The sequence below is a fragment of the Uncinocarpus reesii genome, genomic scaffold, assembly GCF_000003515.1.
Source record: "Uncinocarpus reesii 1704 scaffold_1 genomic scaffold, whole genome shotgun sequence".
Classification (NCBI taxonomy): domain Eukaryota; kingdom Fungi; phylum Ascomycota; class Eurotiomycetes; order Onygenales; family Onygenaceae; genus Uncinocarpus; species Uncinocarpus reesii.
Window position 1 is genome coordinate 24,567 of NW_003052500.1, and position 23,357 is coordinate 47,923.

General features: G+C 36.6%; 4 protein-coding genes across 4 annotated transcripts; 2 read left to right on the forward strand and 2 right to left on the reverse strand.

The window, feature by feature from the left end:
- Positions 1-2,057: 2,057 nt before the first annotated feature.
- UREG_00155 (uncharacterized protein) lies at positions 2,058-2,673 on the forward strand (the record flags this gene model as incomplete). Its single annotated transcript, XM_002540596.1, has 2 exons — positions 2,058-2,238; positions 2,294-2,673. The coding sequence occupies 2 exons, from the start codon at positions 2,058-2,060 to the stop codon at positions 2,671-2,673; spliced, it is 561 nt and encodes a 186-aa protein (XP_002540642.1).
- A 2,638-nt stretch (positions 2,674-5,311) lies between these two features.
- Positions 5,312-6,145, forward strand: UREG_00156 (uncharacterized protein; the record flags this gene model as incomplete). Its single annotated transcript, XM_002540597.1, has 2 exons — positions 5,312-5,636; positions 5,862-6,145. 2 exons carry the CDS (start codon positions 5,312-5,314, stop codon positions 6,143-6,145), a joined length of 609 nt encoding a protein of 202 aa, XP_002540643.1.
- An 8,156-nt stretch (positions 6,146-14,301) lies between these two features.
- Positions 14,302-14,977, reverse strand: UREG_00157 (uncharacterized protein; the record flags this gene model as incomplete). Its single annotated transcript, XM_002540598.1, has 3 exons — positions 14,302-14,545; positions 14,793-14,910; positions 14,962-14,977. The coding sequence occupies 3 exons, from the start codon at positions 14,975-14,977 to the stop codon at positions 14,302-14,304; spliced, it is 378 nt and encodes a 125-aa protein (XP_002540644.1).
- A 4,295-nt stretch (positions 14,978-19,272) lies between these two features.
- Positions 19,273-19,527, reverse strand: UREG_00158 (uncharacterized protein; the record flags this gene model as incomplete). The annotated part of the gene is made up of 1 exon (XM_002540599.1): positions 19,273-19,527. The coding sequence occupies one exon, from the start codon at positions 19,525-19,527 to the stop codon at positions 19,273-19,275; it is 255 nt and encodes an 84-aa protein (XP_002540645.1).
- Between the last annotated feature and the right edge of the window lie 3,830 nt (positions 19,528-23,357).

Here is a 23,357-nt window from a genome sequence, read left to right on the forward strand (position 1 = left end):
TAATCTAGATGGGGTCCAGTGTCTGGGGCTAGAGCTGCGGGAGGGAGTTGAGTTGTGGAAGAGTTTGACAGCAGTAGGTTAACCATTTGAGGTGGCTGAGGGAGAGTTAAGAGAGTTGTGGAGTGTGATTCACCTGTTGATGGACTCTGGAAGAGGTCCAGTCAGTTTGGATTCTGAGATGTGGCAGGTGCATTCTGGTGTAGTAGTGCTGGATAATCTGCAAGCTGGAGAAGCATAGATGGAGGAGCCATTTGAGTCCTGTTGTCTGAGTGAATTGCTGCAGAAGATATTGCAGCACTGGCAGATGACTTGAGTGTTGGATTCAATCTTTTTCTAAGATCTTCTCAATGTATTGTTTAAGAACTGTGAGTTCAGTTTGAGCTCAAGATTGTAGAAATTCTGAAAGATTGTCCTTGTCCATGATTTTTAGTGTTTAACACCAATTCAGTTGCAGTTTCTGTATTTGGTGTAGTATGAGTCAGGAAGGTGCAAGCACCACTCAAAGATTCAGCTCTTGCAGTTTCCAGTAGGAAGTGTTTTTTGAGATCAGCCTCTCTTTTTGTGAGTATTCTTTGGCTTTTCATGCACCCCTTTTTTATTCTCATGTTCCATTGATATTGGATCCAAAGGCCTAGTCAAAGATAATTAGAGCAAGCCTTTAAAAGAAGAAGCAGGAGGATTTCATACAAAGATTGTTTTCATTTTGAATCAGACTTATGAAAGTTGTTTACTCACTCAATATCACAGCCTTGTGGATATGTCATGAGATTGCTAGTGTCTAGCACAGCCAATGCTGTTTCTTCTTTTCCACTTTGTAAAGAAGAAATGAGATGTTATGCACAGCATTATGACTTGATGCTGAAGCAGTGGTGGCTGTTGTCTGGCCAGAAGATGTGAGATCTTGTGGAAGCATACTCTGGGGCTGTTGAGCATAACTTGAATGATCTGTAGAATCTAAGAAGGACTGATGGTGTTGACTAGAAAATAAGCCTGAGGATGGCTATGGACATCATTGCTAGTCTGCAAGATGAGTAACTGTTTTCAGTGTTTGAAGAGAGTTGAAACACTGCCTATCTAGAGTTCTGCTCATGTCATTCATAGTGAGAGTATTGGACTCTGCAGTGTGCCAGCTCAAGATCAAGCTGGCAGATGGAAGAAAAGAGAAAGAAAAAAGCTGGGGGGAGAGAAGAATTTATATAGCTTTTCAGACTCCTCAGATGAGCACTAAACCCCCTCTTGTGATCTGCTCAGTATGGTCAATTTTATATAGTGAATTGCACTGTAAAGTGAGGCGCTCCATAAAGTGAATTCATATACTGAATTGCACCTTAACATGGGGCACTTGGTAGGATGAATTAGTGTAGTGAATTGCACTGTAAAGTGAAATCTCCATAAAGTGAAATCTTCATAAAGTGAATTTGTATATCAAATTGCACCTTAACATGAGGTGCTCAGTAGGGTGAATTAGTGCAGTGAATTGCACCATAAAGTGAATTTGTATATCAAGTTGCACCTTAACATGAGGTGCTTGGTAGAGTGAATTGGTATAGTGAATTGCTCTGTAAAGTGAGATCTCTGTAAAGTGAATTCATATATCAAATTGCACCTTAACATGAGGTGCTCAGTAGGGTGAATTGATATAGTGAATTGCACTGTAAAGTGAGATGCTCCATATATTGAAATCTGCACTCTCTATTGAGATTTTACAATCAATGCAGGAACTGCCAGTAGTAAAAAGGCAGATTCTATTTAACATACAAAGCTCAACAACTAGAAATACCCATTCAGCAATGTGGTATAGACTGTAAGAACTTATATGAAAAGATGGGAATTTGTAGAATGGTAGATATGCAGAAAATCAAACCACTTACCAAGACCCTACAGCTACCAATCAGCAATTTTTACAGCCCATAATAATGGTTGAACTGACAAACCATCTTGTTCATGATGCTGAGAAGGTGCCTGAGAAGCCCTACAAGACCTTTACAGACATTCTTGCCCTCCTGTATGTCAACAATCTGATTCTTCAAGAGGACTTAGAGATCTCCCTGGAGTGAATGGAAAACCACAAGAATGTGCTGGCGCAGTCTTGTGGGATTATGCAAAACCTGAGCTGCAAGCACTGTGATGAGGGCTTCAGCCTGTTTACAGACTGTGTTCTTGTCCCCAGGCACCTCAAAGATGCATGCACCAATTGCTACTACAATAGTAGTGAATATCATTGTTCATTTCATCTGGGTAAGTGAGGCCTGCAGACTGAAAAGACATGTTAGCTAACTGTTTGTGACTGTAGATGCAAAGAAGAGAAAGCACAGCAAGGCTGCTACAACCACCACCACCACCACCAACAACACTGACATCAAGAAGTCCATGGAGGCTGAAAATCCAACTGCCAAAAAGGCAAAGAAGTTAGAGCAGGAGGAACAGGTGGCTCAAAAGATGTTCACTGTCATACAGACAGCAACAATGGCAGCAACAGCTCATGCTGAGATGCAACAGGTTCTTGCAGCCTTCTTGAAAATGAGTCAGACAGCAGCCATTGCAGCTGCAAAAGCCTCATCTGCCCTGGCCACTGTCCTGGACATAGTGACAGCAGAATATACTGAAAAGGCCAGTTATGAAGGTATTGAGGGGGGGAAGAAGAGGAAAGGGACAGCAGAAAGAAGAATATAATTATGGGGGGGTGGGAGATATTGAAGCCATTGCAAGAGTTGCAGAGGCTGCAGAGGAGGCTCTTCAGAGCATAGATTAGAATGCAATGTACAGTTAGCATGAGAGACTGAATAACAAAAATTCAGACCTACAACATCTAGAGATTGATCTTGAGACTTGTTTTTTCAAATGCATTCATCTTGCCATTGTCTGCAATCAGCACCATGGGGTTGCAGGGTGTTGGTCTTTCATTCTCCAGAAGAATGGTCAACAGATCAGGCAGTATGCAGCTTGACATTGCTTCATATGCTGCAGCTGAGCATCTTCTGTGTGAGGGAAAGACATGTCTTCTGTCTGGTGACAATCTCACCATCTGGAAATGCTTTCAGCTTTGCAACATTCCTATGTTTGTACACTGGAAGGTCAGCCAGCCTGCCTGAGCATTGAACCACATTAAATAAGTGCACTCACCCTCCATTTCTGCTGCCTCCTGCTGTACACCACAGATGTGGTTTTCAGACAGCTTGTGTGGGCATTGTCCAAGGCTTAAGCTGCAACCAGCTGTAAAGATAATCATGTAGATGGCATGACTGCACTGAGATCATTAAAAAGAATGGAGAGGGTGAATCAAGTGTGAGTTGAAGAAGATGAGACCAAAACAAATTAGTTATAGAAAAAGGTTGAAGTGATCAAGAATTACATAAGATTGGGGAGAATTAGCCTTCATGTACCCAGGTACATGATTAACTTCATCATATGAAGTTGGATCTTGGTGCCCTTTGCTCTGAGATCATGTGATAGACAGATACATCAAAAGATTAATTCTTATTGTGTCATTTCAGTTTCATCAATAAACATCTTTCATCATTGTTTGTATTTCAATAAATTGCTGTTGTGCTCAAATAATTCTTTCAAGCTTCTCTCCATCTGTGAACAATATTATTTGTTCAATGTCAGTAAGGTATCATATTCTAATGTTCAAGTATATTTTGCTAACATTTCATGTCTATTGTGCTTTTTCACATAGCTCCCACAGAAAGCCATGAATTCATCTCTAGACCAAAACTCACTGGATACCAATGCAGTTGTACCTGTTGATTTAACAGTAAACAACATTCTGCTAGGAGGAAAATCTTTCCCATTATTTCAAGATATAGTCCCATTCCTAAGGGAGCAGTGAGCAAAACTGTCTGATGCTGAGTATCAGGTCTTGTGGACTGAAACTGGTCTTCTCATGAATCAACTGGAACAGAGTATTGATGAGTTTGTCCTTGAAGCATATCAATATTTTCAGAACAACAAAGACTGGATTAAGTTTACACAGTTGTGAGAATACAAGTACACATGGTCAGCAATTGAGATACATGCTCAGACAGCAAAGTCAAATCAGTTTAAATATGAAAAAGCCCATGAGAAGATTCAAAACCATTGGAGTGAACAGGCAGAAGTTGCACTTGATTTAAGTCAGGCCAACCAGTTCAACTGTGTGCTTGGCCAGATTGCTGGCCAATACAGTCATAGTGAAGACATGAGTCACATTGCAAATGCAGTGCACTGGCACTTGAGTCATTCTTCAATTGAGCAGTCTGCAACTCTCCAAATTGTGTTTTCAGACCTGTGTAGAGTTCAGGACAACAAAGAGTCATACATACCATTGACATCTGATCAGATTCATGAAATTGGGTGCTTTCTCAATGCAGATGGACTTTTGCAAAAACTTGAATCAATCAGCATCTCACCATCAGATGATAAATCTAAGTCATCTGTTCAACTACTGTCCAACAGCAGCCCAACACAACATGATAGCACATTCCAGAATCAACCCACAGAATCTGAAGCAGAATCTCCAGTTGTTGGTGCAGAGTCAAAGGCATCTAGAATCTATGAGGGTGTTGTTCAGTCAAGACTCTCTATATCAGAGAATGAAGCATTGCCAGCAACCCAGAACAACTTGCTGACACAAGTTAGTTCTCAAAATGAAAGAAGAGAAAATAATCAGATTTCAGCAACACAAAATCAGCAAGCTGAGAATCCTGAGCTTTGTTCACAACAAGCGCCTGACACTCCACTGTGTGATGCAAGACAGCAGAATAGTGAGCTTGATGTTGGATTGACAACTTCAAATGTCTGACAACCACAAGCAACAAATATATTGCTTCCATACCAATTCAAGGCCTGTGAACTAACCAGACCTGAAACACCATATGAACACATTCTGGGAGATCTTACTGTTCAGTGTGGTGTGGAAGAGCAAGACTTTTCTGGTGACTTTAAAAACCAGGGATTTATCAATGTTGTCAGCCTATTTGATTGGTGGGACGCAGGAACTGATGGGTTATCAGCATTTGCTGGACATGAGATTCAGATGTATCTCCATCACTGCCAGCACTGTGCTGATCTTCATGGTGGAATGGCTTCACCATGGATTGCCCCAATGCTGTACTTGATCACACAGCAGATTCTTGCTCAGGACCCAATACTGTATCTTCTTAATGTGTGTCTCTGAGCTGACCACACCATGAATCTGTTGTACTACTCTGAGCCTGTAACTGCCATTGATGCAACTATCAACAATGTCAGTCTTACCATTTGTGAAGCAGAAGGAATGCAGCTTTCCTCATTGGCTGAGAATGTTCAGAGCTTGTGAATTGTTACTATCATGGGTGTTGATGATGTTGAAAATTGTGATATTCTTGTTCCAGGTGCACATTTACTTTCAAAGGAATTTGAAACCCACCTCAAAATACATCTGGACACAGTCTTTGATGAATACAAAATTTATGAGGATGCTGATTTTACCTCCTTTACTTCAAAGACTGCCAATAATGAATTGAAACTGATCATGGCACCATTGAAACCAGCATCAATTCAGGTCATGCACCCTCTCCTTTCTCATGGTACCACTGAAACCAAACCACACCAACATGTTACTGTGTCTCTGGTTTCATTCTCAGAATCATCAATGCAACCAGCTCATCTTGGAAGTCTGTCTTCATATCTGAAAATGTTGTGAACTCTCAGCAGGCCTAAGAAACATCTTTACCCACAACATTCAGATATATATGAGGATTGGAACTATCAGTGTTTCCCTCCAGCCTTTTCAATTCCTGCACTAGATCCTGTTGGTGGTGCCATTATGAGAATCAAACTTTGGAGTGATCCTGATGTAAAGCAACATACTGCATTTCTTCTCAGTACTGACTGTGAAGCTGTCTGGTCCTATGTTGAGGAATGGCATACACATGTGCACATGATTATGATCTGCAAATTTCAGTGTCTATTTCAACTAGAAGAACACTTATATCAGGCAAAGGCTCTTGGAAGTGTATGGAATTCAATTGAAATATCCAGTGATGAAGAACTTGTTATTGGCAATGAGAGTTCTGAGAGTGAGGATGACTTCAATAACAAGATACACAACTGTTCTAGCTCTGAACCTGACTTCAAGTCATTGTCTCAAACACATTCTCAGTCATCTACTTCCATGAGGTGAAATTCATCATTTATTCCAGAGCAAAAGAGACACAAAGTCTACCATGCAGCAAGATCAGCTATTTGGCAACTAACTTTCCTTAAGCCATTGAGAAATGCAGAAGAATCATTTGCTGAACTTGATCAGCAATATTGCACAGATCTGAATCTGCTTCAGGCAAATGCAGAGAGCACAATTCCAATCTCAGAACCACCTAGTGCTCAGCCAGTGTCCCCAACAGCTGAACAACAGCTGAGTGAAAATGCCACTGCCATACTGTCCAGCCAGCAGAAGCACAAGAGAGCCTCCAGTGTTGACACAGCAACTTCATCTGAGCTGTATAGCATGATTTCAGTCTCAGAATCATCTAGTGCTCAGCCAGTGTCTCCAACAGCTGAACAACAGCCAAGTGAAGATGCTGTTGGCATACTGTCCAGCCAGCAGAAGCACAAGAGAGTCTCCAGTATTGACACAGCAATTTCATCTGAGCAGCATAGCACAATTCCAGTCTCAGAATCATCTAGTGCTCAGTCAGTGTCTCCAACAGCTGAACAACAGCTGAGTGAAAATGCCACCACCTTACTGTCCAGCCAGCAGAAGTGCAAGAGAGCCTCCAGTATTGACACAGGAACTTCATTTGAGTCATATTCCTTCAAAAAATCCTGTGCTGGTGCTAACTCTCTTAATTTACAAGAGTCTGTTGAATAGTACTGGTCTTCTAGTTATAATACACCAGATTTTCATGTTGTATGACTGTTCTCATCACTGGAAGTCATGTCTAATTCAAATTCAATTTATCAAATCATTGTTAGAACATCAGTTACACTTGTAACTTTCTCACCAGCTGATTGTATGCAGTACAGTCATTCTCACAGATGTTGATTGACATTTGCTCAAGTCACATTAATCTCAATTCAATTTATTGAACCATCATCAGAACAGCTGCAATGCTTTCTCATTATCTCTTTAAAGTCTTTCATATTTTATCAGAATGATCTACAACATCTAAATAATTTCTTCTATTAATATTACTTGAGCTGGATGTCTCAGTTGTTTTATGTATTGCTATAAAGTTATAGAGTACAGTCATCCTCACAGGTGTTGATTGACATTTGCTCAAGTTACATTAAATTTAATTTGATTTATTAAATCATCACCAGAACTCTAAATCAGAGACCATATATAAGATAATAAGAAGTGTTTTATTTCATTAAGAGATATTTTTCAATTAGACTTAAATTGCTTATGTAAGATGGTATAATGTTCTCTGAGTTACTTAACTCAATAACTAATGCAGAACAGTTATTTCTTCATAATAATAAAATATGGAGGCATTTAATATCTGTGATATTAATATAATAGTAATTATTTACATGTCATAGATACTCTGATAGAGTATTGAACAGTTTAACTGACTGGTGAGGGAGCATTGCAGCTGTTGTGGTGATGGTCCAATAAATCAAATCAGGTTTAGCATGACTTGGGCAAATGTCAACCAACACCTGCAAGGATGGCTGTACTGCATAACTTTGTAGCAACACACAGAACAACTGAGGCATCCAGCTCAAGTGATATTGGTAGAAGGAATTATTTACATGTTGTAGATCACTCTGATAGAATATGGAAGACTTTGAAGAGATGGTGAGGGAGCATTCAGAATTTTTTGATGATGGTCTGATAAATTGAATTGAGGTTAGCACCATCTCACACTAACCCCAATTCAATTTATCAGACCATCCAGCCAATGGACATCACAACACTTCAAAATTCAATATCAATTCAACAAAAATAGATAAAAATAATTGGAAAGAAGTTTTAGAATTCTCAAAATCAGCTCTATCTACTGTTAAAAAGGATTATGCAAATATCTCAATTTTTGGATGGGTCCAACACCATGTTTTTACTATATAGAAACACATAGTTGACATTATGATCTGCATTAAAATCAACACTTAAGTGATGAGCTGTCTATCTTACATGTGTACTTATTGAAGTTGCATCTCAAGTGTGCTGAGAGGTCTTTGGAGAGAGCTTCTCATTTCTCATATAGTTGACATTGTCAAAATCATCATCATCAAATATTGATTCTAACAGTAAATCAAAAATATGATTGTGCAGCTGTCTTGCATCTGTACTCATTGAAGTTGCATTCTGGGGTGCACTGGGGGTCCTTTGGAGAGAGTCTCTCATTTCTCACATAGTTGACATTATTATTATCATCATCATTATCATCAAATATTGATTTTAACAGTGATTTTGATCCCAATATAGTGTCTGTCTTGCATGTGTACTTATTTGTCATGCCAGATCTCAACACTAGACTCTTTAGATTTTAGTAGCACACATCTCACTTGTATATAAATTTCTCCACCCCTACTTCTGTGTTTACCTGGGGTCCGGCAATGAGCCTCATCTACTTATAGCCATATACTATATACTGCTCACCACATATGTTTATATCTCTATACTAGTAGCTCATTCTGTTCTGATATACATTCACAGATCTAGCTTCTCACAGTTCTCATTGCTGTCTCTCATCATGAGAGATAATCTGTCAGACAGACTGCTATCAGCACTTGCATCAAACATCAACACAATGCACAACTTTTCATTGAAAGAAACAACACAAGACACTCTTCATCAATAAGATGAGCTGATGAATTCATGAAAAGATTTCTGAAGACACTTGCTCAATGTCTGATCTTTCAACACTACTGAAATATCAGAAAACTTCTGAACAGTCAGAGTCATCCACACAATCTCTCATAAGAGTGAATGAAATTGAAATTATATCACAAACAGCTGAGTTCAGCACTCACACTGACTTTCTCCCATCTGAACAGTAAAATGTGTCTCAAGACACTGAAATATGTGCAAGCTGCATTCTTGCTGTCTCTGCAAACAATCTGTTGGATACTGAGAATAATAATCAAGATGAAGTCTTGCTTGCAAAATTAAGTAAAAAACTACAAGTTCTGCAATAGAAAAAATGTATTCAAGATCTGCAACAGAAAATCAATGCAATGTGTGCAATTATAGAAAGAAGAACCACTTCAATGAAGAAATTCTCTTACTACACAGTTTCAATCTTCACCTCACACCAATCAAGACTGGAAAGAATGCTACACATGTGAAACTCAAATGAATCTCTGCAAGAAGTCACCACCCAGAGAATCACATTTTCAGAAAGCCACTCAAATATTCAGACTGGAACAGATGAAGCCTCATGACTACAATTACTAAGCACAGTGAATGCAGGCAGAGCTTCAACATGCAAGAATGATAAAAAGTTTGCAGTCAAGAATCTCAAAGAACTTGAGGAATTTCTAGATTAATACATGGTATTTCATGCATATCAAGCAGTGTACTTTAGAGATCACAATGACTGCAAGATGCTTGAAGCAGTATAATATTTTAAAATCAAGCTTCTCATCAAGTAGAATCACCACACTGCTGCTCTAACCATTCTACTCTCATGAACTGAATTCAGTGATTAACTTTCATGACAGATCATGAATTCTGAAAAAGTCTCTTAGAATGCTGAGCACAAATATCTTGAGCTGAAATAGTGGGAAAATCAATTCATTCATAACTTCAACAGCACTCTTAAGTCATTTAAATGGTGACTCCTGTACAAATACACAGAGAAACAGCATAAGATGTATCTTGTTTGTAAAATTCTCTCAGAAATCAGATCTGAATTTAATAAACATGCTGTCATCATTGGCAACTTATTCTATAAAGAACTTGTCACATGACTGGCCATCTGCAAAGATAACATCAAAAAGTGCACAGAGAAATTTAAGAAAAGTGCAAAGAGCTTCTCAAGAAAACTGCAAAAGAAAGAAAAACTCAACTCTCATAAGTGCAAGACCACAAGTAATAAATCATAATGCAATCTTCACAAAAGATCAGAACACTTCACTGAAGAATGCTTTCTCAGAAAAAAGCTGGAGGCAAATTCAAAAGAATCTACAGATAAAGTGTCAAAAAATGAATGAAGAGAACTATCAATGCTGCAGTAGCTCTCAATCTCCACAAATTGTAACATGTCAGTCTACTTTCATTTCTCATTATGATTCAGATCAAAACTTCTGAGAGCATTAAAGATGTGCTCATCTTAGTAGACTCTGAAGTGGAAGTCAACTTTGTGAGCTAATTTTAAGTCAAGTCACAAGACTTAATGTCAAAATTCATAATGCTGAAGTTAGTCAAAGCCATTGATGAACATCAAGTGTAAATCTTTGAGACATATGATCTTGCAGTCAGTGCAACTGACCACAAAAAAACAATGCAAGAAGCACAACAAGCATTTGAAGCAGTTATCTTAAATATTTATAATATAATTCTGAGATTCTCCTGACTCAAAATCATTAATCCAATTGTTAACTGACAGAAAGACAATTGAGTCTATCATCTAGAAGAAGAAGAGTTAAATGAAGAATCTGACTTCATAACAGCTGAGACAGCAATAAAAGAGATTCTCTTCAGCACATCCACATATCTTGTCTCAATTGACAAACTATTTGCACAAAATGCAGAAAGTATTGCACTCAATATAATCACACATGCACATGTTCCAGAACTACTGAAATTTGTGCAGCTGTTTGTGCATCTCTTCTCAGAAGAAAATATCAACATCTCAGAATGTCATTCAACAGCAGAACACATCACTGAATTGAAATTCAGTAAAAAATTATCATTTCTATCAATATACAATCTCTCAGAAAGTGAACTTGCTGTTCTTCAGAAATACATAGCAGCTGCACTAGAAAAAGAATAAATTCAATTCTTAAAAAGCCCCACCAGCACACCAATATTATTCATCTTGAAAAAAGATGGTGGTCTACACCTCTGTGTAGACTACAGAGGGTTAAATCACATTATGCTCAAAAACTGTCACCCACTGCTGCTGGTGACAGAGATGTTGAATAGACTAGCAGAAGCAAAATTGTACACCAAACTAGATTTTTATAATATCTACCACTGCATTTGCATCTGGTGGGAAGACTGCTGGATGACAGCATTCCACACACATTATGAACATTATGAATATTATGTTCTATCTTTTGAGCTCACCAACACTTCAGCAATATTTCAAGCATACATTAATGAAGCTCTAGCTGATCTGCTAAATGTGTGTTGTGTGGTGTATCTCAATGACATTCTCATCTACTTCAATACAATGAATGAGCACACCACACATGTCCAGACAGTTCTAAAATACTTGAAGCAAGCTTGTCTTTTCATCAAGAGTAGCAAATGTGAGTTTGCCACTGACAAGACTTTTTTTCTCAGATTTATAGTCAGCTCAAATAGTGTTTCAATGAAGAAAGAAAGAGTCAAGACCATTCTTAAATAATTTAATCTCACTAGCATTAAGAAAATTCAATTCTTCTTGAAGTTTGTGAATTTTTACTGCAGATTCATTCACTTCTATTTAAAAATTGCCAACCCACTCTTCACACTCACCACAGAAGAAAAGAAAGAAAAGCAGAGATTAATATTCATCTGAACTGAAAAAGCTTAAAGCACATTTGATTAACTCAAAAAGTACTTCACATTCATTTCATTACTTGCTCACTTCAACTATCAGCATCAAATCAAACTCAAACTCAATGTCTCAACTCACACTATTGCAGTCATCTTGTCACAACTTCAGAAGAACAATTTCTGATACTCTGTCATCTTCTGATTCTGAAAGCTTATAGACACTAAAACTCATTATGACACTCATGATAAAGAGCTTCTAGCAATAGTTGCTGTCTTCAAGCACTGGAGACATTATCTGGAGAAGAGTCAGAAATCAGTAATTATTTTGTCAGATCATGTTAATCTTTAATACTTTATGACAATTAAGACATTGAATCAACATCAGACAAGATGAGCAGAAGTGCTCAGCACATATAACTTCATATTGCAGCACTGTTCAGAGAAAACAAATTCTGCAGACACATTCAGTCACCACACAGACTATGCAGACTTCTATTATGATGAGATACTGTTGCCCACACTGCAACAAAAACTTAAACATGAAGTTAATCAAGACTGAAATATGAATTTCAACAAAGCAATCATGCTTCTTGCAAACTGTGTATGAGTGCACAACAGCAAACAAAGAGTTCCAACATCAATCATCACAGTGAACAGTGTAAAGCTCTCAATCAACTTGTGTAACTCACCACAATCTGATTCTACCAACAGTGTTAGAGGATCTTCTAGAACTCTTGTACCATAGATAATGATAAATGCTATTATGACATTCAAGACAGCTTATTCTGACATGTCTGAATTCTTGACATTACTACTTCAGCAAATTCAAGATCTTGACACATTTGTTGTATGCTGGAAGTGCAAAATAAAGAAGAAAGATACATTCAAAGCTAATGAATCAACATGAATCTTTTCTGAGAACAAAATTCTATGTGTGAATGGCTGCACTTATGTACCACAGCAAAAAGCACTTATTGCTGAGATTCTTTGTGTTAATCATGATGATGCACAAGATGGCCACTTCAGAATCAAAAGAATTATTGAGACTATTCAGAAAAAGTACTATTGGTATGAACTATCTCAAGATATTGCAGAATATGTGCAAAACTGTAACACATGCCAATGCATTAAGTCTCAACACCACAAATAATATGGTGAATTGAACATCATTTCATTATCCACAAAACTTTTTGAGATCTTAATCATGAATCTCATCATGAGACTATCTCTGTCTTCATGAAAAGATCAAATCTATAATACTATCTTAGTTATAGTTAACATTCTCATCAAGTTCATAATTTATCTATCATGCAGAAAAGACATCACTGCAGAGCAACTTGCAGAATTGTGCTATGAGTGTGTTTTCATCATATATGAGATATCTCAACACATAATTTCTGACTGAGAATCACTGTTCACAAGTAAATACTGATCAATTCTATGCTTTTATTTCAGTACAAAATGTAAGCTTAGTACTGCTTTTCACTCTTAAATGAATGAACAAACTGAGCATCAAAACCAAACTCTGAAGCAATACTTACACTGTTTTATAAATTTTCATCAAGATGACTGAATTCAATGACTTCTCATAACTCAACATGTCTACAATCAATCTCAGCATAGCTTCACAGATGAAGTATCAGCAGTAGTTCTGATGAAATATCAATCAGATCTTTCTATCAATATCAGTCAAGCATCAGAGCATTCAGTCATACACATCACAGAATGTGCAGAAACATTAATAGACATTTATAGAGAGTTGAGTGACAAACTTCAACAGACACAAGATTCACAAAAGACATACTATAATGTCAAGCATCTGTCACAAAGTTATAAGATGAGTGACTTAATTCTGCTCAACATCAAAAATCTCAAAATGATCTGCTCTGCAAGAAAACTCAACCATAACTTTATTGATTCATTTAAAATTATTGCAGTCTGAAGAAAGCAATTATATAAGCTTCAACTATTCCCAATCTATCACAGCATTCACTCTGTCTTTCACATCTCTCTCTTGAAATCTTACACCAAACATGAGGAAGTGCCACCACTGTCAGAGTCAGAACTGGTGGACAGAGAAGACAAATTTATAGTAGATAAAATACTTGACAAGTGCATCCAATAAAAGAAAGTTGAATATCTAGTCTGATGGCTTGGATGAAGACCACAAGATGACATTTGAGAATCTGAAGAAAATGTTGCAGATACAGAGACAATAAAAATATTTCTTAAGAAAGAGAAAATACAGAATGCAACAAGATCATCAGTCTTAAAGCACAGCAAACACTAAATATCTATCTTCAAAAACATAAGATGCTCTATCTTCATAATGAACTAAACACCAACAGGCATCTCACACAATTTAATAAAGCACTGGAAATGAAAAAGAGAGATGCAAATATTTTTTATTCAGATCTGAAGACCACTGCCTACAGCAGACTTAAAACTCTGAAGAGCATAAAAAATAAAAAGAAAAATTGCCCAAAGACCACAATCTAAGAGTGGGCATTATGTCATGTAAAAAACATTTCTCATCTTCAAACAGAGCCTCATTACTTTATGAAGTTCTTCAAAATGCCCTCAATATCAGACAAAAATTCACACAGTCTATGCTGTTCAGAGGCAAAACCACAAGTTTCATGTCAGACTGAACCAATCACTGCAACTGCAGCCACTGCTTGAAGTTATACATCATCAGAGATGACAGCTCCACCATCAGAGCTCTCTGATACAGCACAACTTCTCTCATGAGAAGAGTCAACACCATTCTCATTGATGGCACTTTTATCATCATCATCATCATTATTATCATCACTATCAGCATTCCAGATGATGGAGAAGGTGGAGGTGGAGACAACAGACAGAGAGTAATCATTGTCAGAATCATCAACAGTCTCATCAGATTGAGTAATCTGCAGCACACAGCATCTAGTAATATCAGTGAGAGCAGCTACTCAAGCTCTCTGAGTTTGCATCAGAACTGCAGATCAATTAAGTTCAGCAACAAGCTGTTGGAGCTTGTTGTAGTCAGACTGAGCAATGTGACTCAATCTTCTGTTGAAGAAGATCAGATCACAGAGATTGATAATTCACTGAAGAATCTCACTGTTCTCTGTCTATCAACATACACCTGTCAGCATTATATTTATCAATAAAACTTGCTAGCAGCACATACAGAAACACAGAGACAATGTGTCTTGCAGCATTCTTCACACTTCTTTCTTTCTGAAAGAACAGCACAGAAAAAATCAGAATTCTCATAGTAAAAGAGACAGCAGATGCACAGAACACATCTATCAACAAACAGTATGTTAGCAAACAGTCAATACCCACACCAAACAAACATGCCAGCAATGACATTGTAAGTGAAAAATTTGCACAAATAATGACAAGTTCTTGTTGAAAAACACAAAGACAGCAACAAAATAATAAAATAAAAGCATTCACAACAACAAAAAGTTCATGAAACACCACAAACAGCATTAACACTGCACCAGCAAGAATACAATGCTGAAAGCAACAACAGAAATAGTCATAAAAATCAGATATCATAACAAAGTCAACTACTGCATCAGAGCAGTAATTTGCACACAACAAGCAGCAAAATCAACAAAACAACTCACTTACAACATAGAATGTCCATCATTCTACATTCAACACATTGATAAAACTCACAAAAGAGAAGATTCAGTCATGATGACAGAGAGGCAGACAAGCAACAGCAGACAGACAGATGCAGGTAAAAACATTTCTTTAAAGTAATAGTGTTGTGAAGAGAAAAAGAGAAAAGAAAGAAGTGCAGCAGATTACAAATGTTCTTTATTATTTACTCTGATATAGCACTAATCTCAATTGAAAAAAGACACTTTTGGCTCAACAGAAGTATCTATTCTAACACACCACATGTGACCCACCCAATTTACATCAGCATTTCACTTACATCACCACTGCTTATCTCACCATCCTGCTTATCTCACCACACCAGCACCACTGCACCACATCCACACCCACACCCACACCACAACTGCACAACACCACCCAAGCTACCCACCACCCAATAATGCTGCAAGCAGCCAAACAATTAAGTACCAACACCTAATGCTACACTGATAGCAACATCTATAAACTACAATGGTTGTCAGGGACAGCTCCCAACAAATGGAGGAGCAATTGTCATGCCAGTGTAACAACTAGCTTGGCTTCAGCCAGGGACTAGATGCCTCTTCAATATTAGTGTGGAACTACAAGAGTACTGGTAACTAGCAGCTAGCTAGAGATCAGGTAGAGATTATTGCTATAGAACTAAGTAATACCAACATATAATCAAAACATATATAAGAATATATAGATTGTAGAATAGACTCTAGTAGTAAATAGATAGTAAACAAATCACTTGTCTTCTTTCAAGTGAGCAAGACAGCCTCCTGCTTATATTTTTGAGATGGCAATGTCTTGCCACAATGCTGTCATAAATATTTGCTGCTGAGTGGTGGCTAGATAGCTGCTTCTTGCTGGTGGTGTTCTTACAATTATTCTCTTTCTAGAGGAACACATCCTCAGGTTTCTGAAGAGCTCATGTGAGATTTGAAAGCCTCTGTTCCAACAGTTGTTTCTGCAGCAGATCATGTGAGTCAGGAACATTTTGTTTTGTAAGCTAGAGCATTAACCAATCAGAAGCTTCTGGATTTGTGTTGTATAATAATTATAGAGATTGATAGAGGTGAGTTCATTCTCTTCCTCTTTTCTTTTACTTTCTTATAGCATTCAAATTCTAGAAGTGGTAGATGCTGGAGATCTCTGTTGATTGTTAGACAGATTGCTGATAGATAGTGGTAGAATTCCTGTAAACCACCAGCTTCCCTCCTGTTTGTAAGTGAATTGAAGATTTGAGAAGATGAATTTAATTAACAGAAATAATTCAGAATTTTTCTTTAATTTAAATTTTGTGTCTCTGTTCTTTCACTGTAAGTATTTCACAGTTGAGAGTATTTTTATATGATTCTCACCTGACTAATGTGTTGATGTTGCTGCTAGATGGCTGCCAAATGACTTTGTGATACTGTGACTGCTTCAGCAGTGAAGAAGTGTGCTTGTGTTGTGGCTTTAGCTGTGACCACCACTTCAGCTGCCTCAGAGTGCTCAGTTATCTCTGCCCCAGACCATTCTCCATTTCTCATAAGCTCTTATATGTGTGGAGAAAGCTAGTTAGCAGCAAGCTAATAAATTCTTTAATCAGCTCTCTGTTCCATCTTTTAATTCTCACCCACAGAACTCTTCTGTTGCAGCTACAAGCTCTGAAGAGCTTGATTGCAATGTGTCTTCTGTAAGTAATCAATATCTAGCAGATGAATAGTGACAATTAATAAAAGAATAGAATTTGAGAGATGAAATGACTGTGAATGTAATCAGTTTGACTGTTTCTGCTGTCTTCATAAGTGTTTTCTAAGAATTTCAGAAAAACATCTCAAGTTTCTCTTTCCTAAATCTTGCTGATAGCTTGCAGCAGATCAGCAATCAGATCATCATATATGTGTGATGTGTCAAATATCTAGTGCAAGATTGCACTACAGTCTGTTCATTCTCTGCTGTATTTGACAAATGCTCTCAGTATCATGCACACAGAAAAGCATGTGTGGTGATTTTCTTCACTCTTCACAACAAGATTACAGCAATACATCAGCTAGCTACTGGCAATTATTCAACTTCAGAGATTCTTTCTCACCTGCAGAGAAGAGTCTCAGCAATTAATGTCTTTTTTTGTGAGATGAGTGTCTTTCAGACTATCTCACATCACACTCTCACTGCTGTCTCCATTGCTTCTGTCTCTGCTGTCACCACTCCCAAGTCAGAATCTCACACCATTCTCATCTTTCTCTCACAACTGAAGAGAATACTACAGATAATGTCTAACAACATCATTCAGTTTCTTAAATCATCTGGAATCAAGACCAAATTTCTGAAGGAAGAGAAGAAGCCAGCAAGACTCATTAAAAGCAACAATTAATCATTATTAGATTGCTGATCTCTCATCAGTTTGTCACATTTTCAGTTTGTTCAGTCTTCAGACCTTAAATCTTTTATCATTTTTTTGTCAGTCTTCAGATCTTGAATGAAAATGTTTTCTTCTGCTCTTTCTATTGTAAATTTTTTTATAGATCATATTTCTTCTCTCTCTTTATTAGCTGCTAGCAGCTATGGAGTGGTTATTGTGTAGCAAACTTGTGGCAATGCCTTTTAATCAGAGCTTTGGATAGCTGTTTGAATTCTGTGATAAATTTGTTGCAGTTTGAAAGATCTTCTGCTTTTAATCATTGATTTTTGTAGAAAGAAAAGTCTTTTCATTTGACCAGATATTCAATTTTTGAGCAGTGAATGTGTTTATTGAGAATGGTCTCCACTTCCCATTCTTCTTCATCATCAATTAATATTGGCTGTGGAGTCACTGATCAGTCACCAATACATTCCTGATAGAACTCCAGTAGTGAAACATGAAAAGTTGGATTGAGTCATTCATATAATTTTGAGAGTCTTAATGTATAAGCTTGCTTTTCTTGTATGACTATAATTTCAAAAGGCCCTACAAATTGATTATCAAGCTTGGTAGAAGGTCTTAGAGTCATTATATTTTTTCAGTTAAGTAGAACATGATCTTCTACTTGATATTGCATTGGTTTATGATGCTGGTTGTAATATTTAGCTTGTGTATTGACAGCAGTTTGCAGTGATTGAATGACTTGCTTACAGATTTGTTAAATTTATTTAATTTCTTTAATGACTTCTGACAGACTGAAAGATGAATCAGTCTGCAAACTGATGAGTAACTGGAGTTCAAAGATTAGAACAAGTTCAAATAAGGTTTTATCTGTTGACATGTTCTAACTATTGTTATATGCAAACTTAATCATAGATAGCAGCTGGATCCAATCATCCTGCTGATAATTAACATATAAGTGAATATATTGTTTGAGAATTTGGTTTAGCCATTCAGTTTGACTGTTGATTTGTGGATGATAAATGGTGCTGAGATTTTGTTTGATGAAGAGATGATGACACATCTCTGTTCAATAGCAGCTAGTAAACAGTAATCTGTGATTGAATAGAATAGATTCCAGGCATCTGTATTGACTCACAACATGTCTAATAAAAAGATTGACTAGTTCAGATGTCTTAATGTTTTCAGTAACAGAAATGTACTTAACCATCTTCAAAAATCTATTCACTATTGTCAAGATAGCATCAAACATCCTGCCACTCAGCAGTGAGAGTGAAAGTTCCACAACAAAATTCATGACTATATGTTTTCAAGAACTTGTCACTATGAGCAAGCTTGCTAGCTTCTCATAAGATTTATAGCAGCAAGATTTTATCAAGTTGCATGCATAGCAGGAGCTGACATACTTCTTCATATTTTTTGTCATTTAATCTCAATAATATTTGTGTTGTAGAAGCTCCAACATCTTTTGGATGTCATTATGATCAACTCATATGTTATTATGATGACTTCTCAGCAGTTCTTGCCTAACTACTGAGTCTCAAGACACATATATTCTCAAATCATGCATAAGCAGCTGATCATTCTTCAAAAGATGCCAGTCTGCTTGTCAATAGAATACTGACTCAGTAGAAGAATTCAAAATCACATGCAGCTTAACAGATCAGACATTCCTGTTCTGAAGCTTACAGAGCAGACTACTCATGCTTTCTAAGACTGGGTCATAAACATTCTCATTCTCTTGTGCCTCAACAATCATGATTCTAGAAATCAAGCTTTCTGGACAGCTTGTTCCTGCCCCTGGCCCAGCCTGTTGCTGTGAACCAGCAGATTTCTTGTAGAAATTCTCTGACTTAATGATTTCTAGTGTCAGTTTTCTCTGTAAGATAGATAACATGTCCATCTGATGTTCTTGCATGTTTGTCAGCTTATAATCAGATCATCATGATGAAGCATCTGCTGGATTGCAAGCTCCCAGTCTATGTTTCAATGTAAAATCATATGCTGCAAGAGTCTCTGCCCATCTAGCTTGTCTGTTATTCAGCATTTTGGTCTGAAAGAAGTATCAAAGGTTGTTATGATCAGTTTGAATGCAGAATGACTGTCTACTATCTTTTAGATAGTGGTGCCAATGCTTAAAGCTTTTCATAATTGCTAAAAGCTCTTGATCATGAACTTCATATCATTGCTCAATCTCATTCATTGTGCAGAAATAAAAGATCACAGAATGTCAATTGTGTTGTTGTCTCTGTTCTTGTTTGCTGCTAGATTGAAGTAATATTGCTGTGATTGTATAATTTAAGATGTCAGTAATCATCAAGATATCTTTGTCTTTATCAAAATGAGTTAACAATAAAGAAGCACCAAAAGCATCTTTAAGATCTCTGAAAGCTTGCTGCACTCTTGCTGTTAACTCAAAGAGTTTATCTTGTTTCTTCAATAATTCAGTTAATGGAGCAGTAATACCAGCATAGTTAAATATGAAACACCTAAAGAAGCCAGTAAATCCCAAAAATATTTAAATATCATGTATAGATTTCAGTTCTGACCAGTTAAACACCATTTTCAAGCAGCTTTCATCCAGACAAATTCCATCATGTTCAATAATATAATTGAGAAATTTCATCTGTTTCTTATGGAATTTGCATTTCAATAACTTAGCATATAGTTTGTGGCTATGTAGCCACTGTAGAACTTTAGTAATGTGTTGAATATGTTCTTATTTAGTTTGAGAGAAAATAAGTATGTTGTTGATATATATGATAACATGATTGTCTAAGAGATTATCCATAACATTATTAATATATGCCTGAAAGATTGCTGGTGCATTGCAGAGATCAAATGACAAGACTGTATATTTGAAATAATTATATTGAGTACAAAAAGCTGTCTTTCATTCATCACCACAATGTATTCATATATGTTGATATGCATTGTGGAGATCCAGCTTCATTAATCATTGCATGCCACTCAGTCTATCAAGTAATTCATCAATTCAGAGTAGAAGATAGCAATTTTTAATAGTTACTGCATTTAATTCTCTGTAATCAACATAAAGTTGCAGCAACCCATCAGCTTTCTTGACAAAGAGTATAGATGCTCTCACAGAACTAGTAAAAGGTCAAATCTATTCTTATTATTGTTTATCTTCAATATATTTTCATAAGATGTTCAATTCTTTTATTGATATAACATAAATCTTTTTTCAAGACAGCATTTGATCTTGTTGTAGATCAATCAAATGTTCCACACAGCTATCTGACAGCTTACTGACTGCTTTTATTGAGAAGACTTCCACATATTGTTGATAATGTTTAAAAAGATCAAGCATGGTGTTTTCAGATTTCTGCTCAGCCAAAAGCATGTAAACAACTTCATGTCAAGAAGTCTTCAAAAAACAGTGTGGGTTTTCAATTCAGAGTTTGATCAGTTTCTCACTGTGATATCACCAGAATTCAGCAGATCAATCAATAATGGAGTTTATCTCTGCAAATCAAGATAGATCTAGTAACATATCATATGTTAAAAGATTCATAACTTTAAATGTTCAATTGATTATTTTTTCCATTTCTTCTGAATTCTTGAGCTTGCAGGTAAGAGCAATCTCTCCATAACAGACAGTATTTGACTCATCAGCTAATTTCAATTTTTGCAGCAAATTGAGTGGTTCCCAGCTGCTTTGTAGCAGCTTTCTATATGTGACACACTCAACAAAATCTTCTGAGTCAATAAGAATACAGTTCAATATGGAATATTTTTCTGATTTTATAGTAGCAACAATCAGTTTACATTCTGAACAGTGTTCAGCTAGTCATTCACTACTATATTTCTGTGAGCTCTCTACTGATATAGACTCAGTCTCTGATTCTATGAATTCTTCTTGTGATTCTTCCATTTCTTGAACTTCTTATGGAACATAGTTGACACTAGGTGGAGGATTGATCTTTTCATGAAAAGGTTGCTGCTTCTTAATCATTTGATTGCTGGTCTTTTATTTTGGACAGGCATTTGTCATATAATCTTGCTGATTACAATTGAAGCATCATTTTTTTTGTTTTTGTTGTTCTTTTTACTTGAGATAAGTATAGAAGTGAGTAGATTGCTGCTTCTTAGTTAATTGTTTACAGAAATGTTCATCTGTCAACTTTCTTTTCTTATTTTTGTCACAATACTCTCATCTTCCCACACCATGAGAGTTTTGAGAGTTGTCACAGCTAGTCTTCCAATATTCAGCAGCTTTCTCATAGTGGGCAGCCATTAAAAACAATTTTCAAAGAGTATCTGGAACTCCTTGCTCTTGGATCTTATATTGAATTTGAGTAGGTAATTTAACTAAAGCTTGATAGACCCACAATTGCTGATGTTGACATTTCATAAGAGTCATCTCAAAATCATGCTAACATTTCATAAATTTCCATTCAAAATCAGAAATGGATTGTCCTGCTTAAAAGTATAGAGCTGTCATTCTTCTTGCTGCTGTACACCCACAATTCTTCAGAGCTTCAAGTCAGTTCAATAATTTCATTTTAAGATTATTGAAGGTGAACATGTTCCAATCAATATGTTTTCTTTTTAAATCCCACAAAGCTTGAGAATTATCCCACAATCTAACTGCTACATATTTGATCTTTTTCTTCTCAGTAGCATAGATTCCACTCTTCACCTCAAGATAATTCTCACAAGCTCAAATAAATTCCCAATATTTCTTTCAATTCCATCTCTTATATAAGTCTGACTCTGGGAACCATTTACCTTCTTGTTTATAGACAACTTGTGGTGAGATAGCCACTGCCTGTTCCCACTGTGTTGACATTTGTTGAAGAAGAGCATTAAACTGATTCAAGATCATCATATACATGATTTCTGTTGCAGGAGAATTCCTATCTTCTATGTCTTCACAACTTGGTTGTGAGATAGTCAGAGAGAACTCTGAGAGTTCAACTACAGATTCTCATCAGTTCTGAGAAGTATTCTGTTCATTCTCTTCCATAGCAGATTCAAAAGTTTGTGGCAAACTCACCAAGATCTTGTGAAGAAGATGTTCAGATGACATACTTTCTTCAGTTTTTTAAGAGAAGTAATTCAAAACTGTAACAACTAGCTTAACTTTGGCCAGAAACTAGACATCTTTTTGATATTAGAGTGAAATTACAAGAGTACTGGTAACTAGCAGCTAGCTAGAGGTCAGATAGAGATTATTGCTATAGAACTAAATAATATCAACATATAATCAAAACATATATAAGAATATATAGATTGTAGGATAGACTCTAATAGTGAATAGATAGTAAATAAATTGCTTGCTCTCTTTCAAGTGGGCAAGACAGCTCCCTGCTTATATCTTTGAGATGACAATGTCTTGTCATAATGCTGTTATAGATATTCACTGCTGAGTGGTGGCTAGATAGCTGCTTCTTGCTGGTGGTGTTCTTACAGTCAGACTCTAATACTAGACTCTTTAAATCTTAATAGCACACATCTTGCTTGTATATAATTTCTCAATGCTGCCCTCTTTCTTACACAGATCAGCAATGAGCTCTATCTACTCATAGCATATACTATATACTTGCTCCCACCACATATTCTTCTATATTCTTTACACTAGTAGCTCATTTCTGTTCTGATTATATGTCTATTAGACCTAGCTCCTCACAGAAACAGACAGATCAACAGAGAGAATGAATCAGATTCTTGAGACATTTCTACAGAAGTATATTAATCACATGCAATCAGACTGAAAACATTGAC